Genomic DNA, 17816 nt, shown 5'->3' with positions numbered 1-17816 from the left:
GGCCATTCATAAATGCTGAATCATGCCGCTTGGCAATTTATTTTCACTATTTGATGATTGGTGAATGACTTTCAAACTTCTAAAACTAGTACATATTTTGGTTAAGAACAACCACAGGGAAAATTAAGTCAAATAGATAATTTATTAAAATTGACCGAAAGTGTTGCATATTCAACTAAATAGATGGTATGGTGGTTTCCAATCCAAATGAAACTTTGTGGTCATCAAAAGTTATAATAGGCCTACTTATGCACAAAAAAAGTCTGCCATGTTTTGATAAATAACTTTCATTCACAATAAAACATTTTGATGGCTTCAGTGCCACTTGGTGTATGGTATCCAAACTTGAAATACTAGTAAATATCTTGGTTAAGAACAGCCACAAGCAAAGTGAAATCAAATACATAATTTATTCAGAAATTATACCGAAGTTATGCCAAAGTTCGGTCTGGCCAGAAAATGAAGTGTTAGCTATTCAACCAAGTAGAAGGTTGACAGTTTCCAATCAAAACTGTATGTTCTTATAAAGGTATAATAGACCTACTTAAGGACCAAATGAGTTGATACTGTAATGCCTTTGCATGTTTTGATCAGTTCAAACAGGACCTCAATTTACAGAAACGTATACATATACAGTGGGCTCCCTTGACAAATATACACAAAAAATACAGATATTGACATAAGCTTTATTTTCCAATATGTGAAAGTAAAGTTCTTTATTAATGATTCAACAGAATCAGCCAAACTTTTTCCATTTTTCTGCCAAGCATGTTGATGGTGTATATGGCCAGAACATTCAATTTTGGTCTCATCTGATCATAGCACTCTTTTCCAGTCATAATTCCAATGAGGCTGAGCTAACTTTTGTTTATTGTGCTCAGTAAGGGCTGTATTCGTGCCAAACCTCCAAAGAGTTTGCTGGTATGGAGGTACCATTTTGTTTTAGACTTGGTGACCCGAAGACACAACCAATCTCTGCAATATCTAAACTGCAATACATACTTATGGCCTCTCTCACCATCTTCCTTACTGTACATGGGGATAATATGCACTTGCATCCTCTTCCTGACACGTTTGCAACCATTCCATATGTTTTATGCCTTTTTATTGTTGCCCTTACAGTGGTAAGTGGTATGTTTTTATTTTTTTTACAAATGTTTTTTTAATGATTTTTTAAAATATAATTTTATATACATTTAAAAAAACACTCTAACCAAATACACAAATGCAAAATATGTTTTGATCATTGTTTACCAGACTATCCTTTAGCCACATTTTCTATGTGACTTTTGAGGTCCTGTTGAACTGATCAAAGCACGCTTAGCCATTGCAGTATCTGTGGATAAGTAGGCCTATCATACCTTTTGAAGAACATAAAGTTTCATTTTGACTGGAAACTTTCTACCATACCATCTCCTTGGTTGAACACTTTTTGGTCATTTTCTGGACAGACCCACATTTTGCATTGTATAATAAAAATTATATAATTAATTATCTATTTGACTTCATCTTGCATGTGGCTTTTCTTAACAAAGATATCTACTAGTATTTCAAGTTTGGATACCATATACCAAGTGGTACTGATCACTGTAGGAAGCCGTCAAAGTATTGTGAATTAAGGTTCTCTTTGAAATTATCAAAACATGCCAAGACATAACAGTAACAACTCAATAGCTTGTACATAAGTAGGCCTATTATACCATTTGAAGTACAATAAGTTTAATCAGAGACTTTCCAAATTACCAACTACTTGGTAGAATATGCAGCACTTTTTGGCTATTTTCTGGCCAGCCCTAAGTTTGGCATTGTATAAAAAAATTGGCTATTCAGAACCAAAATATCTGCTATTCTTTCTAGTTTGGAAGTGGTGCTGATATAGTCAGACGTCAAATAGTGAAATAAATAGCTTAGCGGCACGATGTAGCATTTTTTATTACCTTTTTTCTGAGCAGTACTATGAAAATCGGAGTTGATAATCTGAAAGTAGACATACAATTGTGTCAGAGAACACTGGGTTAATGCCAAATATATGACGCTCCAAAATCGACACAAACCCCAATTTCTACTTGCAAGTGAATTTTTCGGAGTTGTCACCTCCTACACCTCTGGTTGACTCCTCCGCCATAGGTAGACTCCTTCTCTATTTTAGTAATGCTGCTCAAATTTAAAAAGCTTCTATTTGGACTTTTATATGTATTACGTCTTACTTACACTTTATTCCAGAGAAACTTGATAATAATAATATTAATAATAATAATCATCATCATCATCAATAATCATTATATTATTGTATGCCCTACATATTTCTTATGTATTAGTGTATGTATTTTTCTCAATATCATAATTTTCTGGTTATATAACCATTCAAAAAGTTCATTTGGTGCAGGAGCCAGTTCTCTGCCTGTTTAAGGAGAAGGGATTAAAGATACAGAGCTGTAAGATCATTGGACTTCCTCCACACACAAACACACACATTCACACACATGCACACACACGCATGCACCGCACACATACGCACACACGCAGACACGCACGCACACACACACACTCACACACACGCATGCACCCGCACACACACGCATGCACCCGCACACACACAGGCACGCACGCACACACACATGCACACACACACACACAGATTATGTAGCCTTTCTCTCACCGGTCTCCCCTGACAACCCCCCTCAAGTGTAACCATGCGGCCTCACCCAGTCCCGGGGTGGACGGATGGACTCACCGCGCCTCGCTGGGCTGGGATGCGTGGAGGGAGGGAGGGGGGGTGTGAGGGGGAGGGGGAGGGGGGGGGGGGTGGGCGAGCATCTGCGCCAAAAAACACATCAAAGCCCCTGCCGAGACCAGCCCTTTCACCCCCTCAGCCCCCGCGCCCCTCCCCGCTGACCCCGATTAAACAGGCGTCCCAATCGGCTCTTTGTGCGGCCCTGTTGACTTCTCCCATTAAGGCCGTTCCCCCCACAAAGAAAGCGGAAGAGGGGACGGGCTGCCCCCAGAAGAGGTGATGTTTGATACCGCCGAGACACGGCCGGATTAGCAAGCCTATACATGACAATGGGAGCAGGGGGGGCCCTGCTCGTCAGCACTGGACGGGTGGGAGTGGAGAGTCGTGTGTGTGTGTGTGCGTGTGTATGCCTGTCTGTGTGCATGTCCGTTTGTGTGTGTGTTTGTGCGTGTGTATGCCTGTCTGTGTGCATGTCCGTGTGCATGTGTTTGTGCGTGTGTATGCCTGTCTGTGTGCATGTCCGTGTGTGTATGTGTGTGTGTGTGTGTGTGTGTGTGTGTATGTGTGTGTGCATGTCCGTGTGTGTGTGTATATGTATGTGTGTGTGCCTGTCCGTGTGCATGTCCGTGTGTGTGTGTGTATGTGTATGTGCGTGTGCATGTCTCTTTGTGTGTGTATGTGTGTGTGTGCCTGTCTGTGTGCATGTCTGTGTGTGTGTGTGTGTGTGTGTGTGTGTGTGCGTGTGTTTGCCTGTCTGTGTGCATGTCTGTGTGCATTTCCGTGTGTGTATGTGTGTGTGTGTGTGTGTGCGTGTGTATGCCTGTCTGTGTTCATGTCCGTGTGTGCATGGCCATGTGTGTGTGTATGTGTGTGCGTGTGCCTGTCTGTGTGCTTGTCCGTGTGTGTGTATGTGTGTGTGTGCCTGTCTGTGTGCGTGTGTGTGTGTGTGTGTGTGTGTGTGCCTGTCTGTGTGCATGTCCATGTGTGTGTCTGTGCGCATTTCTGTGTGTGTGTGTTTGTGTGCGTGTGCCTGTCTGTGTGCATGACCATGTGTGTGTATGTGTATGTGCCTGTCTGTGTGCATGGCCATGTGTGTGTGTATATGCATGTGTATGTGTGTGTGTGTGCCTGTCTGTGTAGATATATATGTGCGTGTATATGTGTGCGTGTGCCTGTCTGTGTGTGTCTGTACTTGTGTGGCTGAGTGTGTGTCCGTGTCTGTATGTTTGTGTATGTGTGCGTGTGTTTGTGTTTGTGTGTGTGTGCGTGTGTGTATGTGTGCACATGCAGTCTCTCTGTGTTTTGTTTGCATTTGCTTCTTTGTACATGCCTATGCATGACAGTTCATTTCTGTGTGTAGGTGGCTGTATATTTATGCATATAGTTATGTGTGCTTGTGTGTTCTTGACTGCGTGCTGCAGGCTCTTACTGTACTGTAGGAGAATAAAATATCTCCAATACTTTCTGCCTTAGCATTTCAGTCTTGTTGTTCATTGTCTTTTCCATCTTTTTAAGTTATTATGCTTCACTCCCTCCATCTCCATCCACCTGTTTTCCCCATTATCCTCTCTGCCTGGCTTGCAGTGATTGGGGAACACTTCTTCATGCAGAGCAGGTGCTGAGAAATGATGTGTTCTTAGCGGTGGTGACGGGAGTCAATGGCACTGTATTTAATCAAACTTATTGGAGCCATAATCTAATTTTACGACGGTCTCGTCGGACCGAGTGAATTATAAAAGCGTTAATGTGTGCCACCGACGGCTCCTCTCTGTTCAGCGGTGAGGGTGACCTCTGGAGGGTTCCGGAAAAAGAGGTGCAGAAGTTGACGCTTTTCCTCGAGAGGAGCCGCGGTTATATTCTCTATTCCCCAGTTTGAAAGAAGAAATCCTCTTCCTCCCCTTTATTTCTCCTCCTGTGATATTTCTCTCTCCTCTCTTCTCTCTCTCTTCCTCTCCCAGGAGAGCTGGTGTTCATGGTTAATTAGCCACACGTACACAGCCGTTCTGTTGTCGCTGGTGCTTGGGACATCAGGCTCCCGGAAACCAGCTTTTCTCCCGTTCAGGCTATTAGTCAGCCCGAATTCATTAGCTGTTCCCCGCTCTGGCACCGCTGACGAACTGGCACTCCCCCCCGCACCCCCTCCCCCGGTTTTGTACAGTCCTATTTTCCTTCTTTTCATGAGTCTCTCGTTCTATTAATTAGCGTACCTATGAGACAGACAGGTAGCATCTGTCGTGTTTACTCTCTGGTCTCTCTCTCTCCCTCTCTCTATTTCCCTTCTCTCTCCATTTATCTCCCTCTGTGTACCTCTCTCTCTCTCTCACTCTCTCTCTTTCCCTTCCCTCTCTCTCTTGCCAAAGGATTACTTTACCCCAACTGTGTAATGCGAGCGGGACCAGTTCTGGGTTTTGCTCTTGTCCTCTTGATCTCTGCTTTAAGTCACCCCTTGAATACAACTTCTTCAACCAGAAACACTGTGTAAATATAGCCCTGCTAGAACCCATCTAAGTACCTTGATGATATTTTAGTTATGGTTAGTGGTTTTTTAGCTGGTTGGTGTTTGTCAGCAGTGCACAAGGGTCACCTTGAAAATTGCCCAGAGGCACAGGACCACTCAACTGTTACAGCAGTTACATGGCAGCATCCACCAAGTAGGTGGAGCCTCACAGTTCAAGCACCTCAGGTCCAGCCAGGACCCAACATGGCCACCAGTCAGGACCCAAAATGGCCGCCCTTTCCTGTCATCAGCCTGTGCCCAGTCCAGACCACCAGTGTTTTGGAAGCTATTCAACGCTTCCGTGCTCGAATAGCAAGCTGATTTGAGGATTTGAGATGCTTTGAAGATTGTGAAGAATGTCACAGTGTTTGTGAGATGTGGGGGATGGTCTATATGGCAACTGACTGACTGACGGCCATATACAAATCTTCCTGTGAGGCTTGGGTGGTTCAATCCCCTGCCATGGTACCTTCCTCCCTGTGATCCCTTATCTATCTGTTACTCTCTGCTTCCTCCCTGTGAGTCATCATACTTACCAAAGGACCTCCAGACAGTGTTTCATTGTACAATGCTGCTACCAACGTTGAGTAAATCCATTCCCTGCACTTTAAAAAAGAAAGAAAGGAAATTTTACAACAAATTACTGGGCTGCAAGAACTTTCCCTTGTAAATAACAATAACAATATGTTGAGCATATGGTGGCTGGCTGCTTATCTTACAAATGTTAACTGCACTTTACGGTGTGTCACTGTAAATAATATTTACGTTTTAGTAATATACAATTTTGTACCTTTGCTATTTTACAGACTTTTATCATAAAATCCAGGGTCGTTTTTACAGTGTATTGGAAAGGCGATATTGTTGTCACTGCCTTGGGTCACATATTGTTTTGAAACCAAAACCCCGCTCTCTGAACCGCTGTTTTGTGTCGTGTCGTTTTCAGCAGGCCCTGTTCCCTGTGTTACAGCGCTCTCACACACGGAGGTGCATTCACTAGAGGCTTAAAGCTCACGGCGTAAGCCATTTTCTTGGACAGGATATTAAAAATGGCGTCATGTAATCGGGGCTGTTCCTCTCTGTTTCTGAGCTCGCGCCTTCCTGGTGTCATTCACAGTCTGTTCATCCTCATACATTTCGGGCCTAGAGTTCACCCCCCCCCCGCTTCATTGAGGAGGGGCCCATTAAATGAACGTTTCCTTTCCTTTGTGGAGAGGCTCTATAGAGAGAGCCCCACAACCGCTCTCCATACAGGGTATGACAGTTGTTGCCCCCCCCTCTTTTTCTCCCTCCAGCGGCCTATTGGCAAGACTCAAGCTCTGGTTCACACAATTGTTTCTGAGGCCAACTCCATAACACACGCAAACACACGCACAAAGGCGCGCGCACATACACGCACGTATGTATGCACGCACCCTCACTCGCAAACACTAACAGGTGAACGTTAGAAACACACGTTCACGTGCGTATGCAGAAACCCGCACGTAAGCATGCAAACTCGGGCACACAAAAAATGGCTGCATGCACACACACACATACACATACATACACACTCCATCCTTCACTCTCCCCATACTAGTGTCCATTTTTTTCCTGAATAATTGTATTGTGTTGTATTGTATTGCATCCAACAATATAAATATATCCATATATCTTAGTATGTATAATGTAAATCATCCTCCAAATGGCCTTCAGACCGCAGTTGTCGCTATATAAAATCACAAGACCTGTATGTCTCTTCAGCACACAAGCATACAGTATGAACTAGGTATTGGTATAGAATAATGCCAGTCTTGTCATTAATTGACTTACATTTGCATCATATTATCCTTTCTGGCACAAAACAGGCAGTGTCAAATAATCTATGAAATATGTATCTATCTTCTCTTTCGGATAAGTTTACTCTCTCTATGCTCTGATTTCACTGCAACATTTTCCCAGTCGAGGTTTAAGACTCTACAAAGTATGTACAGAGGAGCTGTGCTCATGTCTCTGAAAGTCAATTTAGGTATTAAAGGGATAGTTCAATTCCTGGGGTGTTTTTGATATTATTTCAGTTTCAGTCTACATTTTCGTTTGGCACAGACAGTCTTTGTGTGCCATAAGGGATATTTTAGATATTGACAGAGGTTTGATAGAGATATTGACAAAGCCTGCTGGCTTGTGTAGCAGCATTAGACGGGTTATATCCTAAAGCAGGTGTGGACAACCCTGATCCTGGAGAGCCGCAGGGTGTGCTGAGTTTTTGTTTTCACCCTCAAATCAGCAACCGATTCAGACCCAAGAACCAGGTGAGGCGAGTTAACTATGTAATCCGCACCTTTAATTGGTCAGTTAACTGCTGAGTAACAACGAAAGCCAGCACACCCTGCGGCTCTCCAGGAACAGGGCTGGCCACCCCTGTCCTAAAGCAAGAAAATACATTCCAGGTAACTCCACATGTACTTGTACTGCTTACAACTCATTATTGGTGAGAAGAGACATTACTTGTCTTCCACCGACAGTTTTCTTGTTAGCAGAGGTACCATGATAGGCTAGATATCACAGGCTTTGATGATGTGCCTATCCAATGTATTGACTACAATTCATGAAATACTTCCCATGTCTAACTACAACTGATGTTTCTTTTTGACAGAAGATGAAAACCAGGCACAGAGCTGGGCAGTTTCTGAAAAGGACATGGAGGTATTTAGAGTCTTTATTGCATCTGAATTAGATTGTACATGTCACTAGTCATGGTATGTGAGATGTGATCAAAACTTTTTTTGTCTGTGCTCTTAGGCTCAGATGGGCAACGGATGCCCCTCCCTGCGACGCACCTACCGCTACTACAACCCCAACAAGAGCGCTACATGCCAGAACTGCGGAAAAACGGGGCATTTCGCAAGGAATTGCCCTGTTCCAAAGGTACACTATACTAAGCAAGAAGGTGTAGCACTTTAAGATAATGCCAATGAGAAAATGCAACCGTGAAACAAAGATTATATGATCTATCTGTCTCAGACAAAAAAACGACTATACGTTCTCAGAAAAAAAGGGCTCAAGCAGGATCCTCGGTCTCCGGAGAGAGGGTTCGTTGTTGGGCAAAATGGGTCAAACTGGGAGCCTCAAAACCTTCCTCACCTACCAAGGGGGACAAGCCAAATAACTCTATTGTCTGAGAGTGAAATACAACCAAATCCAATTTGTGCAGCAACCTAATAATAGACAATCAAAAGAAATATCAAAAAACTGAAGTTCATCATTATACTGTATATGCAGTAAATATGTAATATTTGTGAGGACTGGAAAGAACGTGAAATTTGTGTTATTTACTGACAATTTTACAAAGAACAGTCAAGTATATGAATACCTGGTAAAGTTGTTTTGTAAAAGTAATGTGAAAATACATTAGGATTTAGAATTTGACTCCTTTATCTTACCATATCCATATTTTAGAACATAAGTTACTTTGTCTGAAATCAAACATTTTAAACCAGCAGAAGCAGTCACCTTTCCAAATGTCTTCTTTTCATTCATACTCCCTCCAGTGATCCTCCATATTGTGTTCTTATTGTAGACTTTAGTCAAGCCCAAAAAGTGTATTTATTATAAGAGAAAGCTTCATAAGGTATAATTGCATATGCTACTTCCGTTTTTCACAACTTCTATTAGCTGGTCCATTATGCGTGGTTCATATCTCTAATGTCCTACAAATATTAATATGACCAGTAATGTTGTTACATCAGCCTAATGCTCAGTTAAGAACACTCTAATGACACACTTGTGATCTTACACCTTAAAGACCCACTCAGTAATTTCCACAGAACCTTCAGTTGCTTTTTGGCAAAAATTGGGTGGATGGCAACAAAGTACCTCAGTGCATTATGGTACTTGTAGTTTTTAACATCTTGCACTGGCATTTTGTTATCCTGGGCGAAATCACCGAGTGGGCCTTTACAGCGTTAAAGCACACGCTAGTCTAAACTTTGCCCGGCTCCTCTGTGTGCAGAAGCGCGCGCCCTGCTTGCTGTGCGGGAGTGAGGGGCACCTCCGTCACTCCTGCCCCAGCACATACTGCTCAAACTGCCACCTGCGGGCCACGGTTTCGAGGACTGCCTGGAGCTGGCCTACTGGCACAAGAGCTGCCACCGATGCGGGCGGCCGGACACTTCCTGGACGTGAGTCCCGAGCTCCGCGATTGGACGGCGCCTCCTCCCTCCCTCCCCCCCGCACACCCAGAGCCGCCGCTTAATTGACTGTAATGCCTGACCCCGAGGTCAATTACGATTGTGTAAAAATGTAATTGATATAGTCGATCAATTACGGCCTAGTTATGTCTCCGCCATGCTTGATATTTTACAAGTAAACGAGCGCGAGAGTTGCCGAAGGGTGATTTTAATGACTGTCAATGACAATTACGCAACCCGTGTCCCTGATGCCACTGTGTTTATTACATTTTAATGTAACTGTAATCACTTACACATAATTACAATTCCGACTGAACACACTGCTTCAAGCTTATCCTCCTTATTATAATTGTATAAGGTCTGGGGTGCCCCATGCGGTTCTGACGGTGGTACACAGTGATTCTGTAGGTACAGTATGAACGTGTTTGAGCAATATACGGTTACAGTATGGGGGCATTGCTCTGTGCCATGGTTTGCTTGTGTCGCCTCTCTGTTTCAGGACGTTGATATTTCAGTTTTCTCAGTATTGATTTGCGTGTAATATCGCTGCGTATTTGTATCATGTTTGGGATTTATCTCTCTCAACCTCTACAACCTATACAAGTGTTTGTGAGAGGCTATGTATGGGAGTATCTGTTGGTGAGAATGATTGTGCTGTCATTCTAAGTATGTGCTGCATGTGTGTATTGTATCTCTACCGGAGGTGTGTTTGCATTTTTGTGTTCCTTTGTATGAGTGTGCGATGTGAATCCCTGTATGAGAGAATGTTTTTGTGTTTTCCGTTGTCTCTTGTGTTTTCCGTTCTGTCTCTAGCATGTGTGGTTTGTGTTTTCAGTGCTGTCTCTAAGCGTGTGTGGTCACCTCTCTCTCTCTCTCTCTCTCTCTCTCTCTCGTCTCTCTCTCTCTCTCTCTCTCGTCTCTCTCTCTCTCTCTCTCTCTCTCTCTCTCTCTCTCTCTCTCTCTCTCTCTCTCTCTCTCTCTCTCTCTCTCTCTCTCTCTCTCTCTCTCTCTCTCTCTCTCCCTCCTCCCAGAGTGTACTGTATGGCGGGTGGCAGCAGGGCTCCAGTCCCCAGGGCCAGCTCTGTCTCTCATTAAGACAGGCGGTGTGCGGGCCCCGGGTGTGACGTGCTCCGTGTTCTATGCGCTCTGCTTGTCAGCCCCGACGTACCCGCACCCCCCCATGTCAGTCTGGGGGTGGGGTGGGGGGGCAACAGGGGGGGTGGGGGGGGTTACTTTGAGGATTTGACAAGACAAGCTCTTAAACGGTGTGGGTCGCAGCCTGCCCTGTCTGCCACTGCGAACGCACTTTCCAAGAGAGCCCTGTCACTTCACACACTTCTCTCCTCTCTCTCTCTCTGTCTCTCTCTCCTCTTACCTAATCTCACTCGTCTTCTTCCCCATCCACCTTCCCATCCTTCCTTTCTTCCCGTCTCTCCCTACTCGATTCCCCTTCCAGAATATTCCTCTGTTCCGTCCTCCACCCTGTTCTCAAACTCTCCCCGCCACTTCCCGCTCCCCTGTTCATACTCTGTTACTTGTCTTGTTTTACTCTTTTCCCCCCACCTTTGGCAATCTTCTTAAACTACAGTGCCACAGTCAATTTAATTAAACATCTTCCACCTTCTCTCCCTGCCTGTCTCCTTTGGCTCTGCCAGGTCTGTTCAATTCATACTTTATTAGCACAATTTATAGGAAGTATGACAGTATATTGCCAAATAATAGTTTACCAGTACAAGGTGGAAAAAGTATGACAGATTTATGTTTTCATCACATGAATGGTAACTATAACATTAATACCTTCTGGAAGCAAGGCTTACAGAATTGACTGGTGTGTTTATAAGAAATCAGAACCATTAGTCATAAGTCAATGTAAAGTGGTTTCTCAGTGTTGCGTAGGGCATGATGGTAATATAACAGTAAATGTTATCTAACATTACAAATTATTACAGTCTTATAGTAATATACAGTTCTATATTGTATTATATTGAGTTTTGTGGTGACTCATTTTAACCCCCTCTAATAGTGTAATAGTAATCAATAAGATAGAATAAAAGAGTTCAGGTAGGTCTGCCATAATTTACCATTCAGAAATTAAAGTGAGCACATCCGATATATAAAAAAAAACCCAGTAGAAACGCATTTGTGAAGCTATGCTGTGAAGCAAGGAGTGTATGGTTGGGCTTGAAAATGAAACAGCGCTAATTAAATAGCAGTACTATTCCCTATATTTGATCTATCTACTATATATTTGATCATAAGTCATACATTTCACCTTATTGCCGAATTGTTTAAAAAAACCTAAACAAACTTTTAGTTTAGTGTGTTATTGGTAAGGAAGTTTTTGAATTATACCAAGACTGAATACAAGAGAGAGAACTGTGTCTCGGTCTTCTGGAGAGTTTATTTTATTCTCTCTGTGCAGACTTGAGCAGTTCGAGGAAGCTACTGTCAGTCCCATGTGGTCTGTGCCTCTTGTACTGTAAAAAAAAGGTAATTAGTCCAAAGAATTACAGTCCTGGAGCAGTTGGGTTGATATCTATTGGTCCTTTGGGATATTCTTTTGTGTATTAGCAGTGTGATTTTACAGAATTTTGAATAAAGGAGTTTAACTGAATGTCTTCCATTTTAGTATAGTGTTGTTAACCTGAGAGGAGCGTACTTTTAACTTAATTTTAGGCTGGATGACATTTTAGACCAAATATTGATGGGAATACAATTTATTAAATATGTTGATTGCACAGAAAAACAAGAGACAATCATAGCTTAGGGTGTGTTTTAGGTGGTATGTTCTAGAATAAAGCAGAGTGTGTTCTAGAATAAAGCAGCTTCTGCTTTCCTGAGATTGGGGCTTTTTCGAGAGATATCGCCTTTCTTTTTCCATTTCCTGCCAGAGCCCAGTTTCTGACAGTATTGCTCTAGCAGTTTTGAGTAGGTGACATCTTAGATAAGGACTAGAACTTCAGGTGGCCAATGTTTTATTTTTGCACCTGTTTAGATATACACATTTGACTTACACTCATTGGCTGAATTTAGCAAGATTTGCCTCTGTGACAGATTTGGTTGAACGCCTTTGTGTACTCTTTTGAAAGAATAACCTGAGCAGTAAGAATTTGTCACGCTCTGGTTCTGGCATTCTGGTCCAAGAGCAGATAATATAGATTAAGATAGTTAGAAGTTTTTGTTATTTTGAACACAAAGCCCTTTGTTTCACATGTGACATGACTATTTTGATTCTGCCCATTTTACCCACCCATATTTGTGAAAACAGGAAAACAATATTGACTAAAGCGTTAGTCTTGCTGTCAGAGTGATATAACGATATATTATGAATTATTCCATGTCGTACTTGCATTTGACACCAATAAAGATGAGAAAATAAAATTATAAGAACATTTCCAGAGAATGAAGATGATATTGATTGTTAGAATTACATGCAAATATAGATAAACTATGACGTTAATGGACACACATGTACACATAGAAAGAGAGAGAGAGGGAGAGACAGAGAAACATACAGTACTGTATATACAGTATGCAAAAATGCTCATGTAAATCAAATTGACAGTATTTTGCGTGGATACTGCACATTCGGCATTCGTAAATAGTTATTTATGTATTTAATTCAATAAAGATGCAAGCACTTCAGATTCTCAATGGCTGAGTACTGCATGTTACACATACATAACACAGTTTTTTTAGGAGGTAACGGTTGTAATTTTGCATCTGGGTCATTTCCTCTTTCAAATACCTGCAACTGCTGTATACTCATCCATGTCCTGATATCGTATGAATGCTTAAAATGCATGATGTTATACTATATTATTATGTTATTGTGTTTGATTTGCACTTTGTTGTACGTCACTCTGGATAAGAGCGCTGCTAAATGCCACGTAATGTAATGTAATGTATTATGTTATGATTTATATTCAGTTTTTTCATAGTAAGTAACCAGAATGGAGTGCATTTTAATCTTTCATTCATATTCTCTGCCGTACTGCTTTCGTCATTTGCTATTAGTTCACTCGATTAGAAAAATACATTTATACATATTTGAGTCAGTGACAGATAAGGTTTTCAAAGGGCAACACTTAAATCATTATTTAAGCGCTTTTTACTTATGCATTCTGTTTGACGTCATTGCAAAAGTCACAGTAATGTAACAAACAAGTTATAACTTTCCGTACCCCTCCCCTCCATAAAAATGTTTATTTGTTCTTTCTTTTCTTTTTCCTTGAATATGTATCAATGTGTATCATTTCAGAGAATTTTAAATGATCAGCTCATGAATAATGTCATTCTGTGCTGTTCACAAGGTGACTTAATTTGTAATGGTTTTGAACTACAACTTCCTGTAAGGAAACATTATTATGTCTTCGTATCTATGTTACACTATCTGACCATGGCTGGTATATTCCGAAATGACATATCACGTAATTCCACAACATTGATCTGGTATTGGGTTTTTTGACAGATGGCACACGCACACACACAAACATGCACACAGGCACACACACATATACACACACGCGCGCACACTCCTCACACACACAAATCGCATTCACACACACACACTATTTTGTTTGTGACTCTCAGAACAGTTTAATGTCCTGTAATGCACATTTTGGTGGTCACACAGATATCATAAGATCCTGTAAACTCACTCTATTAATTTTCTGTTGATAAAACTGAATGCAATTTGATAAATAGGATCTTGCCCTTAAGTCAGAATTTATAGGGGACATTATTGAGTGGTGCCCTAGGAATGGGACATGTGTGTGAGTGACTGGAACAGACAAGCTATGTGGCTGGACAGACTGAACTCCCCAAAATCTCAAATGAATCATCCTACTGAGTGCCTTACAGGTAGAAAACAGACACATGACACCATCTTATAGTAAATAGATTGCCTAAAATGATTCGTAATATGTGCTGTCAGTAGGTGTAACCATAGACGTTATAGTGTTACTGTTCTCATTGCTGAAGACAAATGTATTTATTTTCCTTGTGTCAATTATATACAAGACATTGGGCAATCGCTTTTTCACATATGCAAAAACATAACCTTAAGCCTAATTGTGTACAATTACCATTTGCAAGTTTCAAAGCTTTCAAATATTACAGTATTCCTGATTTTCAGAGGTGACACTGAATGACATGCTTTTATGTGAAATCCAGGGGTTGAATAATAAGACAGAACTATTGGCCAGTACAGAAAAGTATTGCCCAGTGCAGAACTAATGCAATTAACGTCAGCATTAAGAATGTCTCACCATTTAAAACAGCCCTTATGTCATTTGTATATACAGTATCTGTGCAATATATTATTATTTTTTAATTCAAGAGGTATTTTCAAGGATCTCAGACCACATATTGTTACAGTAAGCTTGAATCTTGAAGGTATAAAAGGTCATAATTAGTTTAGCCTCCAATAGTTACATTATTTTCCATTCAGGACATATCTAACATGTGTTTCCAATATGTAAATGGGAGCTGGTACTGTATGTACAACAAAATTACTCTGGGCCACTTTTATTTTTAGTCAAGCAATTAAAGTGTTAATAATAATAATAATAATAATAATAATAATAGTAATAATAATAATTAATAGAGCCAACAACAGAAAAATTATTGCTAAATGCCATATTCAGTGTCAGTTTTTGGTATAGATTATTTAAAGCCCTAAGTAATATACATTGTAAAACCCAGTCACTGACCAACCCTTTAAGGCGTATGTTCGTGAATATGTGATTACAATGTTCTTCACTGAACAATCTAATGCTGGTGTTGCAATGACAGCAATGGAGTCGACTAAAACTTACTTATAGTTTGGAAAAAATAAACATTCCAAAAGCCTATACTCTTCAGAGGGTTACGCGAGGGTTAGCACGCAGCATGCTCCTCGGCCCGGGAAACAGCCAAATCCTGGCCTTTTCTCCCACGACCTCGGCCACAGCCGGTGCACCCAGGGCCGGGTAAATCTGCGGCTAACCGGATAAATGGGCTAAACGGCCACACCCCGGGCGTTTCAATTGTGCCGGGATTTCGGAACGACCCGGAGCGAATGCGTTCGACTCGGCGCGGCCGCCCCTCCCGGCCGGCCGCCGGGGGAGCCGATTCTCCGGCTCAGCGTGGTCCTTCCCCACGCCGCGCGCGGGCCGAAGCCAGAGGACCGCCGTCGAGCGTCATTGAGCCACCGCAAAATCGACCGTGTCCGGACCGGCTCGTGCACGTAGAGCGCGGTTTGTGGAGGTAGCTTGCTGTGATTTTCTGGGCTCCTAAGCCAATGTTTACTGGACCAAGTGGCCGCACTGCCTTTGTAGCCTTGAGCTAGAGTAGGCGCTTAATATGAATGCCTTCAGAAAATACCCAGATGTGTAAATGGATCATATGTAAAAAAAAATAAGAATAATAGGTGCTATGCTAGCCGTCATAGATAAGGATAACTCCTACGCATATTCTGCATGTAATAGAAGGGCTTGGATATCTTTAAGTAAAAAATACATAATATGCGGTTTTCAGAGACTGTGTGTCAATAGATGTACAGCGAGCAGATTTCGAAAGTAGAATTGGAACGCAACCCCTTGCCAGCTCCGTCCCTGCAGAGTCTGCCCCCTGCCCCCTCCCGATTTTGCCCCAGCTCGGCGTCCATTACGGACCCTCAGCGTCGGTCTTTACAAATGAGGAAGGCTCTTCATTGCTTCTCTCATTCTCCACACACACACACACACACACACACCCTCCTTTGTCAGCAAAAAAAAATGTAAGGGATTTGAGCGGCGTAGTCATCAGATAAACATCAGCTCTACTGAGCGCTACCTAATGGCTTCCTCTCATTCTGCTTCCAGCGGACATTTCATTAAAGAGAGAGAATGGAAGGGGGGGGGAGAGGTGGGGAGGAAGGCCGTCCTCCTTCCTTCTCTTCTGGTCTCTGGAGAAGCTTTTTTTCCCTTGTTCTTTCTTCCTTTCTGTTTGTTTCATTGTTTATGCATTCCTCTCTCTCTCTCTCTCTCTCTCTCTCTCCTCTCTCTCTCTCTCTCTCTCTCTCTCTCTCTCTCTCTCTCTCTCTCTCTCTCTCTCTCTCTCTCTTCTCTCTCTCTCTCTCTCTCTCTCTCTCTCTCTCTCTCTCTCATTGACTGGCCCTTGGCTGTGCCCCTAGTCCACTGGTTTTGCGTTAGGCCTATAGGGTAGAGGGTGGCAAAGTGACGGTTCTCTGCTGATATTGTGTCAAAGGGGCGAAGGTGCAACTGGGGACTCTCTGGAGGGGCCCCTTTGTGTTTGTGTTTGTTCAGACGCACTCTCAGGGGGCTATGTCATGTGTTTGCTCTCCTATGTCTGTGTGTGTGTGTGTGTGTGTGTGTGTGTGTGTGTGTATGCGTGTGGTTGTGTGCGCACACACAATTTATTACTGTATATGTACTCGACCATCTCCTTTCCTACATTTTTATTTTATTTTTGTGCACACACTAAAGTGTATTAAGATTAACTGAATTTTGATATATATGCACATACTAATTTATTTATTTTGTTTGTGTTTTCTTTAGGCCTGCCCAGATATCTGGAGACAGTATCACCTGACTGTAAGTGATATTTAATTATCAAAATATCGTCGCATTCAACAGTCAGAGTTTCCATCTTTTCACAGTGACATGTTACTATTTCCGTCCAGTAATACGAAAAATCTGTATATAGGCAGCTAATTTGCATTGTATGATGGCGTTATGACCAGTGCAAAAATAACTGTTCTTATTTTTTTAACTATTGTTATTAATCCGGGGCTGTGCTCTGGGCTGTACCCTGGTCCTAGTTATCTGTTTTTATTCAATTTAATTAAGTTTGTTTTATCAGAAGCAATTTAATATAAATATTAGCCTAGTTGATGTCCCCAATATTTGTTCACATTCACATTGAACTTAAACTTAACTTACGATAAGAATGCTCGTAATAATGCCTGGTTTTATTATTTTGTCTTTGTTTACAGTATATGCATTATGCATGGTCTATCATTTCTGGCTTGTTCATTACTTTGCCTAATTTGAATAACAATAGAAATACTTAGCTAGTTAGCACTCATTAATTATGAGGATAAGATGGACCTTTTACCGACTTTACAACATAAAGTGATAATGTAACTAGCAAGTACTCGTGGCAGGATCTAAATCAAATTTAAATGATTCCTAGATGCATTACATCCGGATTTCCTTATGCTATTTTCTCGTTATTTAGAGGGGACATATTTTAAGCAAGCAGTCTACATTGCTGTCCAGTTGTACTGTAATGAAATTGTTTCTTAAATGTCATTTAATGCTGACCTTTAAAGTGCAGTAAAAGTATTTGTTTCACTTGTTTATACATCTGACACCAGCAGGGAAACTACCAATTGAGCTAATATCCCAGCAAGCTTAATGCCCATGAAAGATAG

General features: G+C 41.8%; 1 protein-coding gene across 5 annotated transcripts in view; it reads left to right on the top strand.

Annotated features, from left to right (window-relative positions):
• LOC133135457 (zinc finger CCHC domain-containing protein 7-like) overlaps window positions 1-17816 on the top strand; it is a 96724-nt gene that overhangs the window by 41311 nt on the left and 37597 nt on the right. For 3 of the 5 annotated variants that reach the window (XR_009709392.1, XR_009709393.1, XM_061252473.1), the window contains 4 exons: window positions 7864-7913; window positions 8010-8135; window positions 9220-9388; window positions 16939-16974. Coding sequence is in view for 2 of the 5 variants with exons in the window: in XM_061252473.1 (XP_061108457.1) it covers window positions 7864-7913; window positions 8010-8135; window positions 9220-9388; window positions 16939-16974 (381 nt within the window). In the remaining 3 variants the exon portion in view is untranslated. The remainder of the gene's footprint in view (window positions 1-7863; window positions 7914-8009; window positions 8136-9219; window positions 9389-16938; window positions 16975-17816) is intronic. The other 2 variants (XR_009709394.1, XM_061252474.1) reach the window with 1 other exon arrangement.

This window comes from Conger conger, chromosome 8, assembly GCF_963514075.1.
Source record: "Conger conger chromosome 8, fConCon1.1, whole genome shotgun sequence".
NCBI classification, from domain to species: Eukaryota; Metazoa; Chordata; class Actinopteri; order Anguilliformes; family Congridae; genus Conger; species Conger conger.
Note: the sequence above shows the minus strand (reverse complement) of the source record. Positions and strands in the feature narration are given on the sequence as shown.